The following is a 24447-nucleotide window of genomic DNA, read 5'->3' as shown; positions in this document are numbered from 1 at the left end:
AGCATGAGAAAGTATCACGCACTGTTTGGCGTGGTCAGCTGTGAACTGTGCAGCCATCATGCTTAAGTAGATTTTTGTAAAAGACTTGTGTGTGTTTCGTAAAATACGCTTTATTTTAAAATTAGGGCTTCCTGTTGCAGCTGTTCCAGGAGCTCTGAGTCCTTTGGCTATTCCAAATGCTGCTGCAGCAGCTGCTGCAGCTGCTGCTGGCCGAGTGGGTATGCCTGGAGTCTCAGCTGGTGGCAACACAGTCCTGTTGGTTAGCAATTTAAATGAAGAGGTTAGTGAAACTATTTACTAGCTTTCATTCTTTTAACTTCATTTCATTTGTGAAAGTTTATCATTTTTCTTTTTTACATTTTTCCTTATATACATATTAGTCAAAGTATTTTCTGTTTATGTCTACTTCTGAATAAAATTAAAGTACTTAAGAAAATACTTTATTTTCCTAGATAGTCATTTATATATTTCTTTTTCAGTAGCTACCTATTTTTCCTAAGAAAAATATGGTTACATGCTATGATTTGGCTTTTTTATTTTACATTTTGTTTCCAAAGGCAAATGTGATCTAATTTGCAGATTTAACTCTACAACAATTTTGCTCGTCTTTTCTGATAATTTGCTTGTTCATTTCATGCTTACATGTCATTGCATTTTTTAAATCTTATTTTATGTGAACTACTCTAATACATTTTTCTTTGAAGGTTCTCCCAAAGATCTTGACGAGGCACTCTTCCAGTCTTTCTTAGTAATTTTTTCTTTGCAGTTTTTAGTCATTGTCTTCTTTTAAAAAAAAAAAACAAAACAAAAAAAAAAAAACTCTTCACCTTTAGTATTTTTCTTTCTTGTTAAATCTGAAATCTAAGGGGTTTTTTTTTTCTTTAGTTCTACATTTTATGTCTCGTATATTTTATTTTGATTGCTGTGAAAGCTGGTATGAAATGTGGGAAGCTTGATGTATTGACTTATGATGTCTAGTTTGAATATTTGTTTCATTTCAATTGGCCTCTGTTAACGTGAGAACATTAAGCTTATTTTATCATTTGATACTATTTTGTCATTCACAGTTTTGCATGCTAAAATGTTTGAATCAGAGTGCCTTAAAAAAAAAAAAACAAAAAAACTTTTGCCTGCATTTCATAACCAGCCATGCTTATGCAGTTGAAGTTCAAAGTTTAAAATTCCTATTGCATGCTTTCTCCTCCCTCCCCCCATGTTGAGATGAAATGCTGTAATTTACTCTTTGATATGGATGTACTTTACCCATATTTGTCTTGGGTGACTACATTTTACTCAGTTTTTCTTGTACAGTACATAAACCAACCATTTTCTGACCAAATTCCTGCATTTCCTATGTACTGACCTATATTTTATTTTTTTTGTTCCCCAATTCCTTATTTTTCTTCTGCATTGCTGTTTCCCTTCCCCATTTCATCCTTTTCCCTATGTGTTCACCTTCCCTTTCCTTGTCTTTTCCCAAATGCCCATTCCCTTCCCTGTCTTATCCTTTATTTTCCTTGTCCTTGTCTTCATTCCCTGTCTCCATTCCCTATGTTCATGCTTCTGTGCTTGAACAAATGTTCCTCGGACCAACTTGCCCCAATTAACCGCCTTGAACCATGATCCATGACCACCTCACCATTCTGCGGGAACCACCCTTCGTTATGGATGATCTGTTCATCTCCGCTCTTCCTCGACTCTTCTCTCTTCTTGTCTTACGCTGCTTGCTCTTCTCTCCTTCTAAAGATGGTTACGCCCCAAAGTCTGTTTACCCTCTTCGGTATGTTATTGTTAGCACTATACTTTTATTATTGATTTGATTTTTGTTTCACCTTAATTCTTATTTGTAGCTAGCACTTTGGCTTAAAGTTGAATAGTAAATCTTTTGCTATTTTTCTTTTGCTGTTTAAAAACTCTCCATAGACACAAAATTTGTTTTAATGCATGCTAATTTATTTTGCATGGTCTTTAATTTAATATCATTCACATAGCTTTGAGGGTTTATCAAAAATTTATTCTTTTCAAAATTCACTGTTCAAAATCTTGATCTTCTTTACTCATTGGTATGAATGTTAAGATTGAGTGAGTGATCTTGTTGATGTCTGAATGTTTGTTTCATTGATATGTCAGAAATATACTGCTTAGTTAACTTGCCCTTAAAATTAATTTCATTTTTGGATTACCTCTTTGACTTCAAAAAGGTGTTTATGGGGATGTGCAACGTGTGAAGATTTTATACAATAAGAAAGACAGTGCACTTATACAGATGGCTGATGGAAACCAATCACAACTTGGTAAGACTAGATTACATGTTTGTGCTCTTAAATCTTCAATTACAGATTTTTAAACTAACCTAATTCCTTTTACTCTATTTTAAAGTTATTTTGTCTTAATCTCTAATAAAATGTAGCTTTACTAACTTCACATCATATACTGAATAGTTGTGTTTCATGCAAATATTTGTCACTGTCATTTTCCATTGACTACTATAATTATTTTATAGATGAATTCTTTGGCCAAGATGAAAAGGAAAGTCTCACTGAAGAAGTCATTTGTAGTAACATTTTCTTTGTCTAATGTACAATCTATTTATATTTAATTCTCCATTATAATTCTTGTTTATTATTGTAGTTTCAATATTTTCTTTAATGAGTGGCAACACGATCATGTCTCACCACTTTTGTGTTTAACTTGTGTTTTTTTTTTTTTTTTCCCCCCAGTAATTTAATCTTACACTAACTTATTCTCTCTTTAGGGATCATCATGACACGAGTCTGTAGCATAGATGCAGACTCAGCTGATTCTTATTTTTGCTTTCCACATACAAAAGCTAAACTCTCTCATTCCTAACTTGTCTCCCTTTTAGGTACACTCTTCATTATTCCCATTCCAGCAATAAGCTGCTCTTTAAATGTAATTTATATTTCTCCCACATGATTTCTCTTAGTCAGGTATCTAATTCAGAAGAAAAGAAGAAGCCTTGAACTATATTACCTGCTCTTCATGTGTCTTTCTCAAAGAGGAGAGACTTGGGAAAAGGGGAGATGGGCTGGGGTAATGATGGCTGTCATCAAAGAAAGATTGGGCCTTTTCTGATTGGCTCCAAAGAACCAACTTAGAGAAATGGGTGGAAATTGCAAAGAAATAAATTTAGGCATAATGTCAGGGGGAAAAATTCAGTACCAAAACTGTTCCAGGACAGAATGGGTTGCCTTGGGGAGGGTATTTTCCTTCCCTAGGCTTTTCAAGCAGAGACTGGATAATCATATATCAGGTATGTAATAAAGCATTTGCTTATTTAAGAATGTGTTGGGTTAGATGGGAAGGGGGAAAGGAAACAAATACTTGTCAAGAACCTACTCTGTGTCAGACACTGGATAAGTGCTTTGCTTATATATCTTTTTAAGTGATCTCCAGTGTCCCAATTCCGAAATTTTGCCACTTAGAAAACATTGAGGAAAAGCTAAGAAAGGAATATTGATTTTTCAGTATCAATTTAGAAACATTCTTCCCCATCCCTTTGTTGTTTTCCCTGGCCCTCAATGTGATTGATTTTGAGTGAGTGCTTAGAACAGAATTTGTTTGCTCTAGTTTGTTTTACATATTATGGTTTATTTAGTAAGAGCATAAAGGGTATCTCAAAAGTATTAGTGCGGTTTTAAGCTTTTGTAGCTTTTAAAAATTGCACTAAGCTTCTGGGGGAGGGGGTGTTCGGAAGGAGGGAAAAAATTGGGACATGACAAGGGTCAGTGTTGAAAAATTGTTCGTATATATGTTTTGAAAATAAAAAGCTTTAATAAAAAAAAATAAACACTGCACTAAGACTTTTGGAACACTATACTGAGTTTCCATGAACCTTTTATCATAATGAAAATTTCTAATGTCATATTGCTTGAAATATGAGAAAGTATTGTTTAATGTATAAGGAGTTGATCTAAAAACTAGGAAGACCAAGGTTCAAGTGCTGCTTTTGACATGTATGGGCTAAGTGATCTTGAGTAAGTCACTCATATAGCTCTAAAGAATAAAACTTTGGGGGCAGCTAGGTGGCACAGTGGATAGAGCACCAGCCCTGAAGTCAAGAGGACCTGAGTTCAAATCTGGTCTCAGACACTTAACACCTCCTAGCTATGTGACCCTGGGCAAGTCAAGTAGCACAGATTGGCTTAAATTGAGTTTCTATTATACATTTGAAATCACAAGTTCATCTTACTCCCGATTGCTTGAAATAAGTATTTCTTATATTATATCCAGCATCATAAACAGTGTATTAAGAAATCATTTCCTACCCTTGATTTAGTTTTTCTTCCCTATTATATTACCCTATTTATAAGTTTTTCTTTTCCTCTTTTCCTGACTATGTGATAAGAAAGAATTTAGAATTTCCTTGAAGTCTTTTTTTCCATCACCTTCATTGATGCTATGGAGAACTGTGAAATCTTAATTTTGAAAAAATTTCTTATAAATCTTCCAAAATTTTCATTCAACCTCAAGGCCTGGGACCTTGGTGAGGGGAAACTGAAACAATGGGCATTTTTATTCTTTAAGAGCCCACTATGTTGACTAAAAATGTATGTGACAGCTTTCTGTTCTTGTGTTACTTTGGTTTTAATGGAAATTAGTGTTCATGGGAGAATATAGTGAGTTTCCTGTAGGCAGATCCTTTTTTGTGCTACTTGGGTAACTTGGGAACAGTGAATGTCAAGGAAAACAGTGAAGGAAGGAATAGTAGCTAATATTAGGGGGAAAAGAGAAAGAGACAAACATAAATGACTGCTGTGTGCCAGGCATTTTGCCAACCATTTCATAAATACTATATTAGTTCATAAATATAGGATTTAATGTGCATTTTAGAAACTATATAAAACCTATAGACCATTTTTTAAAACTAACTTTAGGAAAAATAGTGTTACATACATAGTGGTTGTTACAGATAATAACATTTAAAAAAAATTGAATAATACTGGTAAAAAAAAGTTTCTCCTTCAAAAACAATTGTTTTGCTTTTCAAAATTCAAAAATTATTTGAGTGCTTGAAAGATGGGTACCACAAAGGTTGTTCAAAAAAAAAAAATGTAGCAAATAACTGCAAATACAACAAAGATTGTGTGGCCACTAGTCAATTATTTGCTACCTTTACTTTTTTTTTTTTTTGAGAAGCAATTAAGATTGAGTGACTTGCCTAGGGTCACACAATTAGGAAATGTTTAAATATCTGAGGCTGGATTTGAACTCAAGTTCTCCTGACTATAGGTTCAGTGTTCTAAACACTATGCCACATAGCTGCCCCCTACCTTTACTTTTTGAAGCTTTTGCTTTTCATATTTTGATGAGTCATTTGTTTTGCTTTCCCCAAATAACACATTATTTAGATGCTGAAAGGTACTACAAAGATTGCAGTGTCACAACAGGCAATTATTCGTTACTTTTATTTTTCATATTTTGATGAGCTATTTGCACAAAACCATCTTCAGTTATTTTTATTTCCTTGTAGAGTTGGAATCTATTTTTTAAAAAAAAGCCCAAAAGTTGGATATATACAGAAAGACCATAAGTCTACCAACTCATGGTATCTTGAATTCCTGAATTATGTTTAAAATGAACATTGACTATATTTTCTAGAAGCATTTTACTCTTTAATTGTCTGTTTAAAAAAAAAAAAAGCTATGTAGAGTTCTTCAAAACATTATTCCTGTTTTTCCAATATTTAAATATACAGGCTATTCTTGATTATTTGGGCCTATGATTATCATATTATTTAGACTTCTAAATTTTTGTCTCTTCTGTTGTTACGCTCTTCTTTTCATTGAACATACTTGTACTATGAGGAAGAAATAGAAGGGGGTAAAACACTTCTGTTGTTACGCTGTTCTTTTCATTGAACATACTTGTATTATGCAGAAGAAATAGAAGGAAGTAAAACACAGTAATCTATCGAATGAATAAGACTGTGATCAGTCATTTTAAATGTGCAAGTGTATGTGCTCAATTTTCATGCTGCTCTCAGTTTTCTTGATATTTTTATTCATCATCCCATAGCTTTTTTGTTTTTAGAGTTCTCTGATAACCTTATATTTTACTTCTCCTTTGGCATTTTAGTTGCTATTTCTGAAAAGTGATCCTTCTTTCCTTAGCTTTTAAAAAAGCCCTTATAGTGTAGTTTCTCAAGTTTGTATGCCCAGTATTTTAAACTAATAAAATCATACTCATGGATATGTGATCTCACGAGTTCAGATGTTTTCTCTGTGATTAAGATTACAACACAATCATGTGTGTTCATTCTGTGTCTCCTGTCCCTGGCCTTCCTCAAGTTTGTCTAAGGAAATTAGCTAAACATGTTGAGGTTCTTCCTTTCTTTCTCTTGCTGTATAAAGGAAACTATTGAAGCATCCCAACCCCTATATTCCCTCACTTTTGCCATTTTCCTTTTCGGCTATACGCTTCCCTGAAGACAAATGCTTTTTAAAATATATGTTTTTATTTGTCTCTAAGAAAAACTGGAATAAATAAAACTATTCATTTAAAATAATGAATAATTCATAGTTTGAGCTCATAAGACTCTTTATAGGATTTTATCCTCATTATTATGGATAATTGAAAGTTTTCTATGCTCTCATATAGAATGCATTATAAGATTTCATGATGGAGTTTACTCAGGTACAAGTTATTATGGAATATTTTACACCTTAAGGGAAGAACTGTTATGTCTGGTCATAGTCAAAAATCTAAAAATGATATGCTGGAAACCTTAAAAATGGGGGAGGGGAGAGAAGGCATATTTGTTTTTGCAAATCATAATAGATGTATATGACTAGAGAAAATTAGTTGTCTTTGAGTTTTCAGAAAATAATACATCATATTTCTATGATACTACATTTTTCTAAAGTGTGTTTAAAAAAAAAAAAAGCACCCATAACCTCATTTGATCTTCACAAAAATCTTATGTAGGTAGATAAGAAAATGTATGCAAACTAGTTTGTAAACCAAGTCAGATTTTAAAAGCAGAGGGTGCATTGTCATGTGAGCTTCTTTCTCTCCCACAATACTGAAAATAAAGTACATATATACTTGCTATTAACTTCTTATTTCAAGGAGCCATTATTTCTTTGGTGTGAGAATTCATTTTATCAATATAGATTGCAAGTGTCTCTAGATACCTTAGTAGTTTTTGTGGGCTGTCAAGATGGGGAAAAAAAATAATCACAAGGTGGTCAGTTGGTGCTAGCAGTAAGCATTTTTCAGCAGATGTGTAGTCTGTCTCTGAGTATTGTAAAGCTTTTCTGGCTTAGTAGTTTGTGGTATCCCTCTACTTGTCATAATTTTTAAGAACCCAAGGTTTCTCCAAATCTGAAAACTGAGACAAGACTTAATAACAAGAAAAGAAAGATTAGAATTCTAGGTCTTCTGAGTGACGATCTAGTATTCTTTCTTTTGTATTCTCACATTGCCTTTTTACCTTTATATCAAAACCAATTCTATTTTTAGCTGTTTGATTTAAAGCTTTAGTCCAGTTCAAGTATGTGACAGAAAGGAAATATAAAAACAATTTGAGTCATGAGTATGAGTGATGTGAAGATTTGAAGAATAGTTAACTTTATTTAAAAAAAAACAAAACAAAACTAGATTGTCTATTTCACATATATAGAATAAAAAATTAAAATAGTTATAAAAATATCTGTATTTTAACCCCAGTTCAGTATTCTGCATTGATATTCTAATTCATTATTTCAAAAAGAATTCTGATCTTATAGTGGCTCCTCCTATTTATCTCAAGAGTTCACTATAATATATTTAATTACAGAGTTTTTAGTAGAAAATAGTATCAGTTATTATGGTTTACTATAATATGAAAAAAAAATCTGGTAAATCTTTGGATTAGTACTGAGTAAATATTAGTACTAAGTAAAAAAAATTAGTATTAAGTAAAAACTTGTCTTTTGTGAAACTTAATTTGAGTTGTGGTGGTGGTTTTTAATAATGAACTTTAAAATCAATATACTAACAATGTTTAATTTACCCTTTGGCACAACACTGTATTTGTTTTGGTATGTATATTTTAAAATATGCCTTCTTTCTTTAGCAATGAACCATCTGAATGGACAAAAAATGTATGGAAAGATTATTCGGGTTACCCTCTCCAAGCATCAGACTGTACAACTACCTCGAGAGGGACTTGATGACCAAGGCCTAACTAAAGATTTTGGTAATTCCCCATTACATCGCTTTAAGAAGCCTGGCTCTAAAAATTTTCAGAATATTTTTCCTCCATCAGCCACTCTCCACCTTTCGAATATTCCGTAAGTATTTCAATAGGAAAATGTAAGGGCATATGCATTTATTTATGCCATAAAGTAAAAGATATTAACACTTTCTTTTTTTTCTTTCCACTTTTTCTAGTCCATCAGTAGCAGAAGAAGATCTACGTACACTTTTTGCTAACACTGGGGGCACTGTGAAAGCATTTAAATTTTTTCAGTAAGCAAGCTTCCTTGTTTTTAATTTAAAAAAATATAGACATGAATGTTTATTCTAAGTAGTTTCTATTTTTAAATTTTTTTCCCCAATTTTTTTTCTCTTCCACATACACATACTTAATCAAGTATTTAGATTTTTTAATGTCTGCCACTTTTCTAACTTGGTAATTTTGTTTCAGAAGAGATCACAAGATGGCGCTTCTTCAAATGGCAACAGTGGAGGAGGCTATCCAGGCGCTGATTGACCTTCATAATTATAACCTTGGAGAAAATCACCATCTGAGAGTTTCTTTCTCCAAATCAACAATTTAGAAAAAGAGATAAAGATTTAGGGTGAATCACATTGTCAGTGTCATCACCTGTTGACTGTTCAGAAAAGTGGGGACCAGAGTTTGACTTTTGGGTTTTTTTTTTCATGCTGTTATCATTCCTTGGTTATAATAAAATGAAATGCATATGTTAAAAGGCAGAGGTATTAACTGCTTTTTTTTTTTCATCTGTTGTATAGGGAATCCATTTTATTGTCTGTTGAAAAGATTTCAGTTAAATCCCACGTTTTTTTTTTTTTTTTTTTTCCAACTTAGTTGACATACGTGCCTTAAAAAGGAAAACTAGTAACTGCTAGAATGCATTTACTAGAAAAAAAGAATTCGTTGTCTAGGGCACATTGTTACATGGGAATTAAAATATGTTTAGGCAGGGGTGTGTAAAAAGGTTAAGTTTTTGTTTCTCCTGCTTGGAACTTATTTTTGATTATTGGCTTATCACATTTCTTTCTATTTAATCAGATGAGATACATAACATTGAAAGAATAAAACACAGCATTTTATTTTATTTTATTTTTTATTTCTACTGCCTTAGGCTTTCTTCCTTTAAGGTACATTGGCCTTCTGTATCTCATGATTCTGGTCTAGATTCAGTTATGAATGTAGGCATTAGTTAAAATTAACAAGGGTGCAGAGTATTAATTTCTTAAGACAACAAAAGTGATTTCTGTAAGTTTGAGCCCTATGTGGAAAGCGTTGTGGAATCTTAACCTTTTTGTACACACTCTTGTGGGACGTATCATATAAATGTCAGCACTAAGTAATGTCTTGTTTGTGGCTGAATATTTTTCGTAGATGTTTTTGAAGTTGACATGACTTATGTGCATTTAAATATATATTGCCATCTTTAGTTTGTAATTAAGATTTGGAATATGGTTGTGGATTTCTGAGCATGTGCAGACTGGTCTAGCTAGTTCAGGAACTGGTGCATGTATTTTTCAAAGATAAAGAAAGTGTACTGCGAAAATTTGCAGGAAGATTAATTTTGTGGCAGTTTTCTAAAACTGACAACCAGGTGGGACCAAAGTTTATGTGCCTTTAGTCTTAATTTACCTTGCATTGTAATATTCAGTTTTAATAAATCTTCAAACTATTTTGTATTTAGGAATAGATCTGACTTTACTATAAACATGGCTCAGAATCTACAGGTCAAATTAATTTGAACAATTCTTGTCAATCTGAATTGTTGATTCTGTTTAAATGACCAATACTTTTTGAAATTGATGTACTTAGTTTCAAGATTCATAGATTCTGTTATCTATGTAGACAAAATGGTCATGTATATTTTCTATTAGTTGGGTTTTTACATCTTTAGAAATGTAAAATTCAGTATAGTTTGGAAGCGGCACAATTAAAAATTAATTTTCTAACAAAGTTGGGAGGTTTGACGGTCGTTTAATTTCATTTTGTGTGTACTCTGCTTACCTCTGTAGCATGCTCAATAAACACTTCTGTAGCTCTGTATTCACCTTTTCTGTCTTTCTCTGCTGCCTTTTCTCTTTTCTCTTCTTTGTTTTCACTCTACTGTGCTTCTGAATTCATGTTTATTCTCTGCCAGGGTGGGAAAGGAATAATAATATATTTCTATGGCTTTTTACCATAAATCTCAATGCTGTGAAAATATACCAGCTGGTTTTTTAAAACATGAAAGACAGTAACTGCTTTTCAGGAGGACACATATTAAACATTTCCCACCCTGTATAATCTACTGCTTTAAAGACATAACTTTTATTGTAGCTTGTTAGTTCTCTCTATCTTTTTTGTTTTTTGTTTTTGTTTTTTTTTAATTTTATTTTAGTAGATTTATGCACTAATAGATCTTTCAGGTTTGCCATGCTCTCGCTGCAGTTTCATCTTTCATCTTTTGTGTCTGCTAAAGATTTCCTACTAATCATAAAGTACCTTGTGAATATTAAGAAAGCTATTAACACTACAGAAAGGGAATGTAATAGCAGACCATACAATGATGAGGGTGGATGGGTAGATGGAAGTAGAAGAGGAGGTTAAAGAAAATTCTTGATTATTACAAGGATAATTTATATGTTTACAAATGCAGGGGTTATAATTTTCACTTCTCAAAGGCTTTCTGTCAAATGAATAACATGTTCTCTCTCAAGGATCAAAACATTTTTCTGTCACTTCTCTTTCAACATCTTAGGTTTATTGGTGTCAGATTATAGTGTGACCTCATGTGGGATCCTTAGGTTTGCTCTTTTACCAATAAATATCTGACAGTTGTTTAAAGGTTACTGCATAACCAAGGGTTCTTCATTGAGAGAATAAAAACAAATGAGTTTAAGGATTAGGAAATACATTTAGATAAGTTACAAATCAAAAAGTATTTCATTCATCTTCTAGAATGACGCCTGTAACAAATGAAATTTTATCAATTTTGAAATTGAGAAAGTACATTTGAGATAGGGATAGTTTATATTTTGACAATATTGCAGTTCTGCAGGCATTTTAGATATTATAGCATTGATTCTGTATTGTTTCAAAATGCCACCTAGAGCATCATTAACAAAACATTTGTGAGGAGAGTGGACATTTTTTTTTTTTTTAATAAAGTGAGGAAGTTGAAGAACTATAGCCCCGAGGATTAAGTGACAATGACAACCCTGTGCTTTCAGAACACAGGGTTTCTCAAGGGGCTTCAGATTTAATTAGGGAGAATATACTTATGTATTCTGATTTGAATGAGAGAAGCTGGGGAATGAGAAGTGGGAATAGTGCTACCCTTGAAACCAAGAAGACCATGGGTTCAAATCTTCTAACATACTGGTTATGTGACCCTGGACAAGTCGCTTTACTTCTGTCTGCCTTAGTTTCCTCAATTATATAATTTAGTTAATAATAGAAACTACTTCTTAAAAGTTGTAAGAGTAAAATCGACATAATTTTGTAAAGCACTTTACAAACCTTAAAGTGTTAAATAAATATTAACTCTTTTAGCCAGCTCTAATACCATAAGTTTCAGAGCAGCGTAACCTGCTTGGATAGAGTTGTTTCTTGAAATTATAGGTCTAGTCCCTTCTCCTAATTTCTGTGAGCACTAAAAACATAGTTACAAGAATTAAGGAGAGAGAAATTATTTCTTGGAGACAAGATGTGATCAGGTAAGTCCAAATATGTCATGTGAACTCCACTTTGATGGTTTTATAGGATTTAATGGGCAAAATAGGATATGTACATTTAAGGTAAATGTATACTTTAGGCATAAGGAATAATGTGAACAGTTAATATTGGAATGAGAAAAGACTACAGAGATTTTCTATTTCTAGTTCAATATCCACTTGAAATTATGAATCCTTATCACTGTATTCCTCAAAATTATCATCTAGCATTTATGTCAGAATCTATAGAGATGAGGGTCTAGCTTTTTCTATTACTTGAGGAAGTCTATTCCATTTTTTAGATAGCTCTAATATTAGTAAGATTTGCCATAAGTTGAGTTAAAATCCTCCTCCCTTTAACTTCAATGTAGTTTTGTCTTCTAGGAGCAAGTGCATGAAAATAAAAGGGAGGCAGGAGGCATGGGACATATTCAGGGATTGGTGAGTAAGTCAATTTGGCAGGAGCTGTATGTGAAGAAAAGTAAGGTGAAAACACTAAAAAGGTAAAACCATGGAATTTTAGAGCATTATAATTGGGGGAAATCAAGAGATGAATTTACTTTAATCTGATACATGAATTGCTTCTACAAAATTCCTGATAAATGCTTTATTAGACCTTGCTGAAATACTTCAAATGACAGAGAATTTAATAGTTTATGAGACAGTCTGTTCCTTTTTAATAATTAGAAAGTTTTTACTTAGCCAAAATATGCCTAAAACTTCATATAATTCTAGAAACCTCATGAATTGGAAGATACTTCAAGTCATGTAATCCAACTCTCCTACCCTTTATAACATTCACACCAAAACTAGAAATCTAGTTTATACTTGATCTCCCAGTAAGAGGTAATCTCACTCTTTCCTGAGGCAAGTAATTTTTGTTTTGTTTGTTTGAGCAATTTTTCATTAGGTTAAGTTAAAATCTACTTCTTTACAGCTTGTACCATTTACTCTAGATACTAAATAGACTAAATTTAATTCCTCTTCCTTTCAGGTTCTTGAAGACTACTGTCATGCCCCTTCTTAATCTTTTCTAAAATACCCCTAATTTCTTCATCTAATGCTTGTGTAGCATAATCTCAAGAAAGGCAATTCTCCATGATGTCTTCCACAATATGTTATCATTGTATATGAATACAAGATGTCTGACCAGAAAAAAATGTAATGAAACTGTTGCCTCTGTCATTCTGTATGTTATACCTATCCACAAAGGATAAAACCAAATTTAGTTTTATGATCTGTCAGCATAATGTTGACTGTCATTGAGCATGCTTTGTGCTACTGCCCCCTTCTTTTTTCATGAATTCTCAGATTGCTTTTATCTGTTCACAGTTTTTTGTCATTCCACATTTCTCAGCTTTTTGACCTCTCCCGCCAACCTGCCCTTCATCTTTATTTTGACCTAATCACTCCACTTTCAATTTTTTTTTTAACCAGATCATCCATCATCCATACACTTCTGCATTCTTTTCACCTTTCTTCATCTTGATCCCTTGCTGACATTTCAGCTCAATATTGTCCTCTTGACTTCCTCCTTTATTCTATTGAAAGTATTGCCCTGCTAAGCCTTAGATTTCTCATACCAACTGTGAACCTTTACTCCTACTTAAATTGCTGTGCAACAAAATTGGAAAAAATCACAAGACCATACTAGCTGCGCCTACTACAAATTTCTATTGCATAATCTGAACTAGGCCCTTACTAAAAACATTCCTTTTCATAATTTACTTATCCCATTTTCTTTTTGATCTGTTAGCCCATTCAGTAGAGCAGCTTTTTCTATACCTTTTCATTATTCCTTAAACCAGGGATCCTCAAACTACGGCCTATGGGCCAGATGTTGCAGCTGAGGACTTTATCCCCCTCACCCAGGGCTGTGAAGTTTCTTTATTTAAAGGCTCACAAAACAAAGTTTTTGTTTTTACTATAGTCCAGCCCTCCAACAGTCTGAGGGACAGTGAACTGGCCCCCTATTTAAAAAGTTTGATGACCCCTGCCTTAAACTTTTAAGTGGCTATGCTCATTATTCCTTTATTCCCCACTCTCTCAGCTGACAACTTAGCCTCATTTTTCATCCAAGAAGCCCATTCTCATCAAAGTTCGTCTTCTCTTCTTCTCCTTAACTTGAACTCCTATGCTCCCATTACTTGACTATCTTTTCCCCCTTTTGTCTCTGACTTGTAAGAATGAATGACCCTTCTCCTTGCCGAGATAAATCCCTCAATAGGCCTAAGTGGTCTCATTCTGTCCCATCTTCTCCGGGAAATTGCCTCTGTTATTCCCATTCATTCACTTATCTTTAATCTTTCTGTCTGCTGTCTGATACCCTAATAACAAAAATATGCAAATGTCTTCCCTATACACAGAAAACCTTCACTTGTTTCACCTATCCCAGCTAACTATTGGTCCCTGTCTCTCCTTCCCTTTTATGGCAAGCTATCTGTAATTGATGCTTCCACTTTTTTCCTCTTCTTATCTGTCTTCATTCTGACTCCTGGTCATATCATCTACTCTGCAATGTTACTAATGATTTCTTAATTGCCAGATCTAATGGCCTTTTTAAAATCCTCATCTTCAATCCCTACAGTCTTTGCACTACCTATTACCATTTTCTCTTTTTACACTCCTTTTAGTATTTATATTAAGCTGAATGTTGACATACTGACTTTTTCCATGACATTTCTCTCTTTGGGTTCTTCTGCCCATCTGTTTACTCTGTCTCTTTTTTTGGTATATTCATCCAAGTCCCTACTATAGGTATTCCTCAAGAATCTCTTCTGAGGTCTTTTCTCCTATGTTATTTCATTGGTGACCTCATGAAAGCCTCTTGACTCAAATAACATCTCTCTGTAAATGGTTCTCGTTTATATTTTCTCTTAAACCTTGATATCACCATCTCCTTCTAATCACTCAGGCTTGCAATCTAGATGTCATCTTCAACTCCTCATTCTCCTTACCCCAACCCATTGTTCTTCCATCTCCCATATGCAATCTGTTGCTAAGTTCCCTTGTTTCTACCTTTAAAACATCTTTCTGATATACTTTTCTTCTGATGCTGTCACCATCATGTAGTGGTCTCTCTGCCTCAAATCTCTCCCTACTTCAGTCCTTCTTTCACTCAGATGTAAAAGCACAGGTCTTACCATGCTTTGTTCAGTCTTCCCTATTGGTTCTAGGTCAAATCCTTGTTTAACTTTTAAAGTCCTTCATAACCTAGCTCCTCCCTACTTTTCCAGTCAGCTGATGCTTAGAACAGTGCCTGATACTTAATAGATGTTTATCAGTTGGTTATATCTTATTTGCTCACCATCTCCTGACTTGTGGGCATTTTTATTGGCTATTCCCTCTGTCTGGAAGTCTTTACCCCTCCATTTCCATCTGAAGAACAGGCACAGAATAATTTTGGAAGTTTTTCATTAAAAAGAAAGGAAGAGATGGGCTTGTATCTCAAGGAATTAATTTTAAACATAAGAGAAGAATTTGGTGTTTCTTTTTTTGTAGTGATTCTAAAACTTTTTGATTTTTAACTCCTTTTATACATTTACTTAAAAATTATTGAAGATTCCTAAAGACCTTTGTGTGGTTATATCATATCAGAATTTTTTTTATCATATTAAACATTGAAATGTCTTAGTATTATTATGAAAATAGTTTTGACCTTGCAGACTCCCAGGGTATTTGCTAAAGCTTTGAGAAATAATTATGTGTAGAAATATTTTAAAAGTTTTCCTCTTTAATAACTATCACTTGTTTTCATATCCAAAAAAACTTCTTAAAAGTTTTAAAAAAATATTGTCTGTGAAAATATGTTATTTAAAGTGAGTTATTATTCCCATTAGTATTTAGAAAACTGAAAACAAAGCAGGACATAATACATGAAATATCCTTAGAAATACGCTTTTCTGCCTCACATTTATCTCCCAAACCCAAATCATGTAACTATTTCTCCTTAAAGCAGGATAGTTAACTGCTGGAAAATCCACCACGATTTTGGTGCCAAATGAAGATGGGGCCTCATGCCTGAATATTAAATAAGTATGAACAAAATGTTTTGGTAGCCATTTCTTGTTTATTCTGAACTAAATCTACAATTTAATTTGTATGGGAAATCTTTCTAGAATGGAAACTTTACCAGTTTACCAGTGCCACCTGGTCAATCATCTTTATACAAGGCATTGTACCAGATGCTTAGAAAACACACAAAAGAAAAAAAAAAAGCCTCTGAATTCAAGGAACTTCCATCGTATTGGGAAATGTGTAAATTCATGCACATATGTTAAAAATAAATGGAAAGTAAATCCTGCAGTAGGCAAGGTAAAGAAGATGTATGTGTGTATATATATATACATATATATATATATATATATATATGTATATATATATACACATTTGAAATAAATGCCAGTTATTTTTTTCAGTAACGCTTACGTTTCAATAGGAGTGAATATCCAAACAGAAAACTGATTCAAGATAAGATAATAAGAGGGGTGGAATGCCATGTTAAAGGCCTCATGAAGAAGTTGGACTCTTGAGCTAACTCCTAAAGGAAACTAAAGTTTCCAAGAGGTAGAGCCTACTCAAACACATTAGAGAAATAAATGGGATATCAACTATGAGGCACAACAAGAAATATTGTGATCATAAACTACATACAGGGGTAATTATGTTTAACAAGCTGAGAAAAATACAGAATGTTGGAGCCAGTTCTAAAGGAGCTGTAAATGCCAAACAGGAATTTTGTCTTGGATTCAAGAGACAATGGATAGTCCTCAGTCAATAAGCATTTATGAAGTACCTAGTATGTGCCAGATACTATGCTAAGCCCCAAGGATACAGAAAAAAGGCAAAAAACAGCCTTCCCTCTTAAGGAGCTTACAATCTAATGAGGGATATCATATGCAAATATGTAAGAACAAGACCTCTCTATAAGCTTTCCGAATCATATGACTAACAAGATTAAGATTGAGGACTAAATATTTTCTCTGATTCCCATGACCTATTTTTGTGTCAAAGACAAAATAACAAGTTGTCTTTGTGATTTAGGACAATTGGGATGCAAGAGAAGGTTCAAATAAGCAAACAAACCAACCTGGTGCTTGTTGAACCTGAACTTATTCAAGATCCTTTTCCCACCAGCTGGCTAATGACAGTGAGGCTGCACTAACAGACATGAAAACTTCATACCAACCTATTGTAGTATTGTCTCCTCTTTGTTGCCATTTAGACCTGGAATCCAGGCTACAAGTGTTTGCCCACATCAGAACATCCAGAATAACGGCTACCCTCTAGCAGCAAAACCCTTTCAGGATCTGTAACCTGTTCGCACCAGTACAACAAACCCGAATTGTGGGTGCCAGGACAGTCTGATGGCACCAGTGCTACAAAGCTCTGAACTGTATGTGTTGAGGTGGACTCGTTCTATGGCATCTGTGCGATAGCTTTCTGACCAGCCTGTGTGATACTGAAGAACAGAAGGCATAGGACAGGATACCACCAAAATAGGAATGGGGGTGGAAAGGCATTGTAGAACAATGTAATGCTTCACAAAGCATGAGAGAGAGCGCAACATTCGACTAAAAAATTCGATTGAATTCTGACTCCCCAAAGTTACTTGAGGCAAAGAGGCCAAACTATAAATTACCCCGGATGAAAGTAGGCTGTATACTTGGAGATGCAGCCTCTAAGGAAAACATCATCAGAAGGGTGTCAGAGAGTTAATAGGGGAAAAACAGAAAGGGGGAGGGAACCTCAAAACATCATGATACAATAGAGAAAATACTTAACAGAACCAAATCTTGAAGAAAAAAAAAATTAGACATGAAAAAAAAAAGATAAATTTGCTTTAAATGTGAATGGATAAACTATCCAATAAAACAAAGGCAGATTGGATTAGAAAACAAAATAATAAAATCTATTGCTTAAAAGAAACTTCATTTAAAAAACATGAGATAAAAAAATGCTATTAAGTGAATCAAAAGCGGTTAAAATAATGCTGAGGGAAAAAACCATTCAAAAAATGATTAAACGAAACTATAATAAGCCAAGAGGTTACCATAGACCAAAAAAACTTAATATAAATTAATGTATGTGCTCAAAACACTTTAGCTTCCAAATTCATAAAGGAAACATCTGAGCTACAAAACAGTAATGAAAGGAGATTACATTATTCCTCTGTTTTAATGGATAAAAAGGAAATACAAAAATGAATAAATTGCTGGAGAAACTAGAATTAAAAGATGCAGAGCATCTTTTAGATGAGGCAGAAAGAATGTACACATACACATTTTTTAGCGTCACATGGAATGTTACAAAAATTGACAATGTATGAAGGCTTAAAGTTACTGAGAAGAACATTTAAGATATTTAAGTTAACTTAAGTACCCTTTGTGGATCATTAAAGTTATTGAGAAGAACATTTAAAATATATGTTAACTTAAGTACCCTTTGTGGATCATAACATAATAAAAATGGTAATTGTTACAGGCACCATAAAAATACAGATCCAAATGTGGACTAAAATTCCTAAATAAAAGAGTGTTATGGACCAGAATGCTGTACTTAAAACAAGGATTCTTACAGGGTGTTAAGTCAGTGGAATTGATAAGACAATGGTTATCTAGTTTAGCATGATGATTAATAGTTCTCCAAATTCAGTATGATTGATTTAATCTTAGAACAAATGGTTTCCTATATAATGTTTGGTTTATACTTAGTGTAGAGCATATAAGCTGGGACAAACTCAGCCAAGAACCCAGAGACAGATTCATTCCATCATCCACCTTTGTGATGGCTAGAGGCTGAAGCACAAGCCCTGGGACTTGAGATCCATTAACTCCATCTCACACCATCGTGGTGGCGGGCTCCTTCATTTCTCCACTGAGATCAAGATCCGTCTGAACCAGAGACAGACTTAGAAAAGGGATTGAAAGACAGATCCATTCCATCATCAGCCTCGTGGTGTCTGGCCTGTCCTCCTGCTCCCCACATTGAGACCAAGGCGAGTCTGAAAGGCGCTCAAGAAAGCTAGCTGTGTCCCAGGAAAGGAAACTAGACTGTAAAAGAGATGATAAAGGATTTGGACTTTACACCTGGCTATTCTTGTGGTAATTGCTCAACTGAAACGAAGACTAGTCCAGAGACCTCCAGAAAACTAACCAGAACATTACAATGGAGTCTTAGAACAAGTCATAGAAACAATAAAAATGATATTGAACTAGTTTAACAATTTCTGGGATCTAGCTAAAAAAGTTCCTAGGAAAAATCATGTCTTTATCAAGAGCTGTTAACAGTGGAAAAAGATGAACTGGGTATGTTTTTGTTTAATAAACCAACAAACAAACCTAAAATGAGAAAGAGAAAATATTAAAAATTAAAGAGAACAAATAAATTGCAAACCAAAAAGTAACCATAAAGCTAAAAACTGAAAAAGTTTGAAGAGACTTAAAAATGATAAAAACCCTTAGCTAACCTGACTAGAGAGAAGACGACAAAAAAGCAAATGAGTAAGATGAAACACAACAAAACTAGTTTTATGCTAACAAAACTTAAGAAAATAGAGGGATACCTTAAAAAATAATACCCAAACTATCAGAAGACCAGATAGATATAGTAAATAAATTAACCTAAAAGAAAATGAAATAAGGTAAAGCTAATAAGGGAGAAAAAAAATCCTAGTTTGGTGGATTTGTTGGAAAATTCTGTCTTTAAAAAAAAAATTTTTTTTAATTTAGTATTTGTACTTGACAAATGATTCTCAAAAATTGAGAAAGCCTTCTTTCTCTATCTCTACGTTCTCTGTCTCTACGAGATAAACATAATAAGACCTTAACCAGGGAAAGGAATCAGAAAGTTTTTGGCCATTGTCATTAATGAACATTGATTCAAAAATTTTAAACAAAATGCTGTGAGACAGACCATAGTAATTTATGCAAGAAAGCACACAACCAAATGGGATTTATACCAAATGATGAAAAGACTAAATTGAAACCCAGAATCATCCTAAACTACATGATTATCTTAATAGATGTGGGAAAAGTATTTGACAAATATGAGAAACCTTTTTTGGAAAAAAAATTTCTAAAAATGAAAGCTAGCATCAGATGCAATAGAGTTATACTAGACCCTTTTCCAGTAAATATGTGGGTGAAGCCAGATTATCTACTCTCACTAGTATTATTTGCTACAGTCCTGGAAATACAAATTAAAACCACCCTGAGGTTTTACCTTGTATTCTTCAAATTGGCAAAAATTATAAAAAAGTCACTAGTTATTGTTGGAGGGGTTGTGGAATAATAAGCAAAGTAAAATGTTGTTGAAGCTATCAAATGGTACAACCATTTTGGAAAGTACTTTATGTTTGTGTTAATAAAGTGATGAAAATCTATATCCTTTGAACCAAAGATTCCACTATTGGATTTATATCTCCAGGAAGCCATCAATAAGAAAACGTTCCTATAAACTCCAAAATATCTACAATAACAACTTTTGTAACTAAGAATTGGAAACAAAGTAAATGCCCACCTGGTGGGAAATGATTAAATAAATTGTGGTACATGAATGTAATGTAATATCACTCTGCCGTAAAAAATGTGGGTGATGAGCAGACATGAAGCAAGCAGAGTTGAGAAAACTATACAATTAACTACAATGATACAAGTGGAAAGAGCTGCATACTTAAAAAAAATTATAAAAAAAAACTTGAAATATGAGAGGACATCTCCAACTTACCCTTTTGTGGAGTTGAGAAGTTTACAGGTATTACACATTCCATTTTTCAGAGTTTTTCAATGTGTCACAGGCGTTTTTCTTTTTTAATCTCCAAAAAAATACTGCTTTTCATATGGAATGCCTCTTTGAGAGGAGGTGCTTGGAATGATTATGATAAATATATAAAAAGAAATTCCAGAATAGAGCCTTGTGCACTTGTAGAAAATAGGATGTGAATGATGTTCCAACAAAAGAAACTTAAGAAGGAATAGTAGCAGAACCAAAATGTACAATTGGTTTTTATTCCTAATATATCAGTATAACAAGCAACATTTAAAGATGGTCAAACAAAATTATTCTTGGGACTTTGCTCCACTTAGCTAATTAGCTAAAATAAACATTCTACTAATAATTAGTTTTCATTCTAGGATTTCATTAAGATAGGGAAATTCCTTTGAGGAAACTCTTAATGCAGATTTCAATCAGGATAATAAACTTGTTAGAGATAGTATTTGAACTCGGGTCTTCTTATTTTTGAGGCCCTCTCAGCATCCAACATAATGTGCTGCCTCTCAGCCAACTGATTTGAGACTGATTAATCATGAAAGAGACCACATCTTGCAAATTTGATTTACTGATTGGGATTGAAGTATTCCATACCAAATCCTGACTAAGGGCCCATGAGAAGCTGGCATTGGTACTACTTGACTTTTGTTTGAAGATGAGGTAATTTAAGTAGGCCAAGTTGAGAACAATCTTGACTTGAAATGGAAACAGAGGTAGGGAGCTATTTATTTATCTGAATGGTGTTGATCCACTGAGTAACCCAGTTAGATATATTCTGCCACAAAGGCCAGTTTGGCTCATTCCATGAATAGTCATTAGAGATAGTTAATCTGCCTATTAAGGACAGAGTGAGGAATTTGAGGTATTTGCCTTATGGCCAGAATTACCGAAGATGCTTTGAAGCAAAAATTTTCTTAAAGAGTAGAAAATTTGCCTTATGTGATAACGAATTAATTCTTCAGGTGTTTGGTCCACCATTTGTTATAACCACTGCCTATAGAGAGCATCCTGTCCCATTCCCCAAATCTTTTCAAAGAATTACAAGAAAAGAAGACTGCTGTTGCCAGCCATGGCCTCTTTTAAGGGCATTGGGTCATATTATTCTCTTCTGTCTGGGCAGGACTAAGATAGAATAAGACCTGAATTAGTTGCTAAAGAATCAAACTGATGAAAACTGTCAATGTAGATTTTCTTCACACTTCAAAACATTTGACTGATAGGTAAAAATCTCAGTCAATATGCCTTAGACTAAACTGCTTCTGAACTTACATAATTATCATCATCTATACCCTATTAGAGATGGTTGAATTGTTCTAGACAAATGACTTTTAGAGCAAAGGAGTTTTGAAGATCTCCATTTCATCCCACTTAGTTTTTGTGTTGCTCTTCAACGTTGATTTTTGAAGCCTTTTAAGGAAAGAATCTTTTAAATGGATTTCAGAAATACTTTGTTTTCCTAAGACTTCCCTATTTCAAAGCCAACTCGAGGCTAATGTCTCCCTCATTAGATTGTAAGCTCCTTGAATGCTTTCACCTATTTTTCTTTTTTTTTTTTTTTTAATCCCCAACACTTAGCACAGTACCTGGTACGTAGTAAGTGCTTAATAAATCTTGTTAATTAATTAGTTGATTAATACTTTAGCCCATCCTTTGTATTTTTAGTGAATTCTATTTTCAGTGCCATGGAAATAAGGTAAAAGTATTTAACTTTTTTTAGTGTTACGGAACATGAAAATTGTGACATATCCCAAGGTAATAGCTAAGAAGCAAAGAGAATTTTTTTTTTCCAAATTTGGACAACCTTGCACATAAACATTCAGTTAAATATTTAGGTAACTGCCTAACTATGAACAAACTGCTGTCTTCTGGTAAGGACTGAAAATATGATACAGACTCTGCTCTCAATAAATTATAATTTTGGCACCTCATAAGAAATCACTAAGAGCAACAATTCAGAGTTGCAGAGATAGATTTCATGCAGATTTAAAAATAAGCTTGAGGATAATTGAAGTTGAGTGAAAGTGAAATGGACTATCTGAAGAGATAGCATGCTTTTTATCACTAGAGGTCTTCAGGTAATGACAGGATAACCACTTAACCATTTCACCAAATATTTTTTAAATGCCTACTATGTGTTAGATGTGCTATTCTTAGGAAATATATATACTAATAGAAGGAACATGGGAATGTAACAAAACAACTGTCATGTTCTCAAGTCTAATCTGCAATTCTACCGGATACCCCCAGATGCATCAACCCAGTGCCTATATCAAAAGAATCCAAGTTTCTGAACTGCCATATTTATTTTATGTGAATACTGTTTAGTTTATCTATGGTACTCTTGATTCTAGAATCAAAACAATATTTTAAATATTTTTTAGTAAAATCTACTAAAAAGTTGAGTTTAAAATAGTTTAGTAAGGTGTGCTATAGGAGGGTGTGATGCCACTCCCTGTATCCTTAGGTTTCATTAGTTTCTTTGACTAAAATCCACATTGCTTGCTTGTGAGCTTGCAACCTACTGTAGTTCCCCAGAATTTTTTCATAGAGCTCCTATCTGGACATTCTAATCTTGTATGAGTAAAGTAGATTTTTTGACTTTATATTTGTCCCTGTTAAATTTCATCTTATTAAATTTAATTGGATGTCAATTTTCGTATCAAGCTCTTTTTGAATTCTCTAATGGATTATTAGTTCTTCCCAGATTATGTAATCTGCACATTTGATAAACATGCCAATTCATGGATAAAAATGGTAAACAGCTTGTGGTCAAGCACAATTTATTGGTGATGTGAAGGTAGAATTAAAAGGATTTAACAACTGTGATTGGATGTGAGAAGTTGAGAAGACATAGAAAAGACTGTAGATTTTATACTAGAGTTACCAGGGATAATGGTTGTGTCATCAATAGATGTAGGAAAATCTAGAAGAGTATCTTTAGGAAGTAATATGATGAATCCAGTTGTTAAGAGTGGTTGTGGGGTATCTAGGTTGGAATGTCAGGCAGACATTTAGAAATGTAGAAGTGGAATTCATAAGAGATTATCTGAAGATTAAGATTTATGGAGAGTATGTATGACCGGCCAGAAGAGGTTTAATATCACTCCCTGAATCCTTAAGTTCTCTCTATCTAATTTTGGGAGTCATCATATATTAAATGTTGATTCCATTGAAACAGATTAATTCACCGAGGGGCAAAAATGTAAAGAGAAAGAGAACCCAAAGTGAACCTTAAAGGACACCCATACTTTGAAGGAAGGACCAAGAAAAAGAAATCAAAAGTAGCTAGCATTTATATAGATCTATTTAAAATGCTTTACATGTGTTGGCATTGATTCTCTCAAAAACCCGGTAAAGTAGATGATGTTATTGCCCCTATTTTACAGATGAGGTACTTGAGGCTAAAAAATGGTGTGACTTGCCAAGGTCACACAGGCTTACAAATAGCTGAGATGATATTTCAAATCAAGTCCTCCTTATTCCAAATTAATTTTTTTTTCTTTTTTTGGGTTAAGAGGGGAAGAAACACAAAATATCCCAAGTTGGATGTGTAAAAGTTGTCCTTTGTCAAAGATGACCAAGACTCCCAGGAGATGATGTCATGACATGCAAGGGAATTGGATTTGTATGAGAAAGGACTGTGTAAAATCACTAGCCTCACTTTCTCATTTGGAGCCATCTGGTTCCAGTGGCAAGATAATGGTCCTGGATACAGTGAGATACGTTGGTCTTTTTAAGTAAAATCTTTAATACGTCTGTTTG

General features: G+C 33.6%; 1 protein-coding gene across 7 annotated transcripts in view; it reads left to right on the top strand.

Moving 5' to 3' along the window:
* Positions 1-10264, top strand: part of PTBP2 (polypyrimidine tract binding protein 2) — a 109763-nt gene extending 99499 nt beyond the window's left edge. For 2 of the 7 annotated variants that reach the window (XM_051993286.1, XM_051993291.1), the window contains 6 exons: positions 141-280; positions 1747-1780; positions 2202-2294; positions 8081-8297; positions 8398-8475; positions 8654-10264. In XM_051993286.1, the coding sequence (XP_051849246.1) occupies positions 141-280; positions 1747-1780; positions 2202-2294; positions 8081-8297; positions 8398-8475; positions 8654-8786 (695 nt within the window). In that variant the 3' untranslated portion in view covers positions 8787-10264. Of the gene's footprint in view, positions 1-125; positions 281-1746; positions 1781-2201; positions 2295-8080; positions 8298-8397; positions 8476-8653 lie in introns of all 7 variants that reach the window. The other 5 variants (XM_051993284.1, XM_051993290.1, XM_051993287.1 and 2 more) reach the window with 4 other exon arrangements.
* Positions 10265-24447: the final 14183 nt, after the last annotated feature.

Source organism: Antechinus flavipes, chromosome 4 (genome assembly GCF_016432865.1).
Source record: "Antechinus flavipes isolate AdamAnt ecotype Samford, QLD, Australia chromosome 4, AdamAnt_v2, whole genome shotgun sequence".
In the NCBI taxonomy this organism is placed as follows: Eukaryota; Metazoa; Chordata; class Mammalia; order Dasyuromorphia; family Dasyuridae; genus Antechinus; species Antechinus flavipes.
The sequence above is the reverse complement of the archived record's forward strand: the minus strand, read 5'-3'. Positions and strand labels throughout refer to the sequence as shown.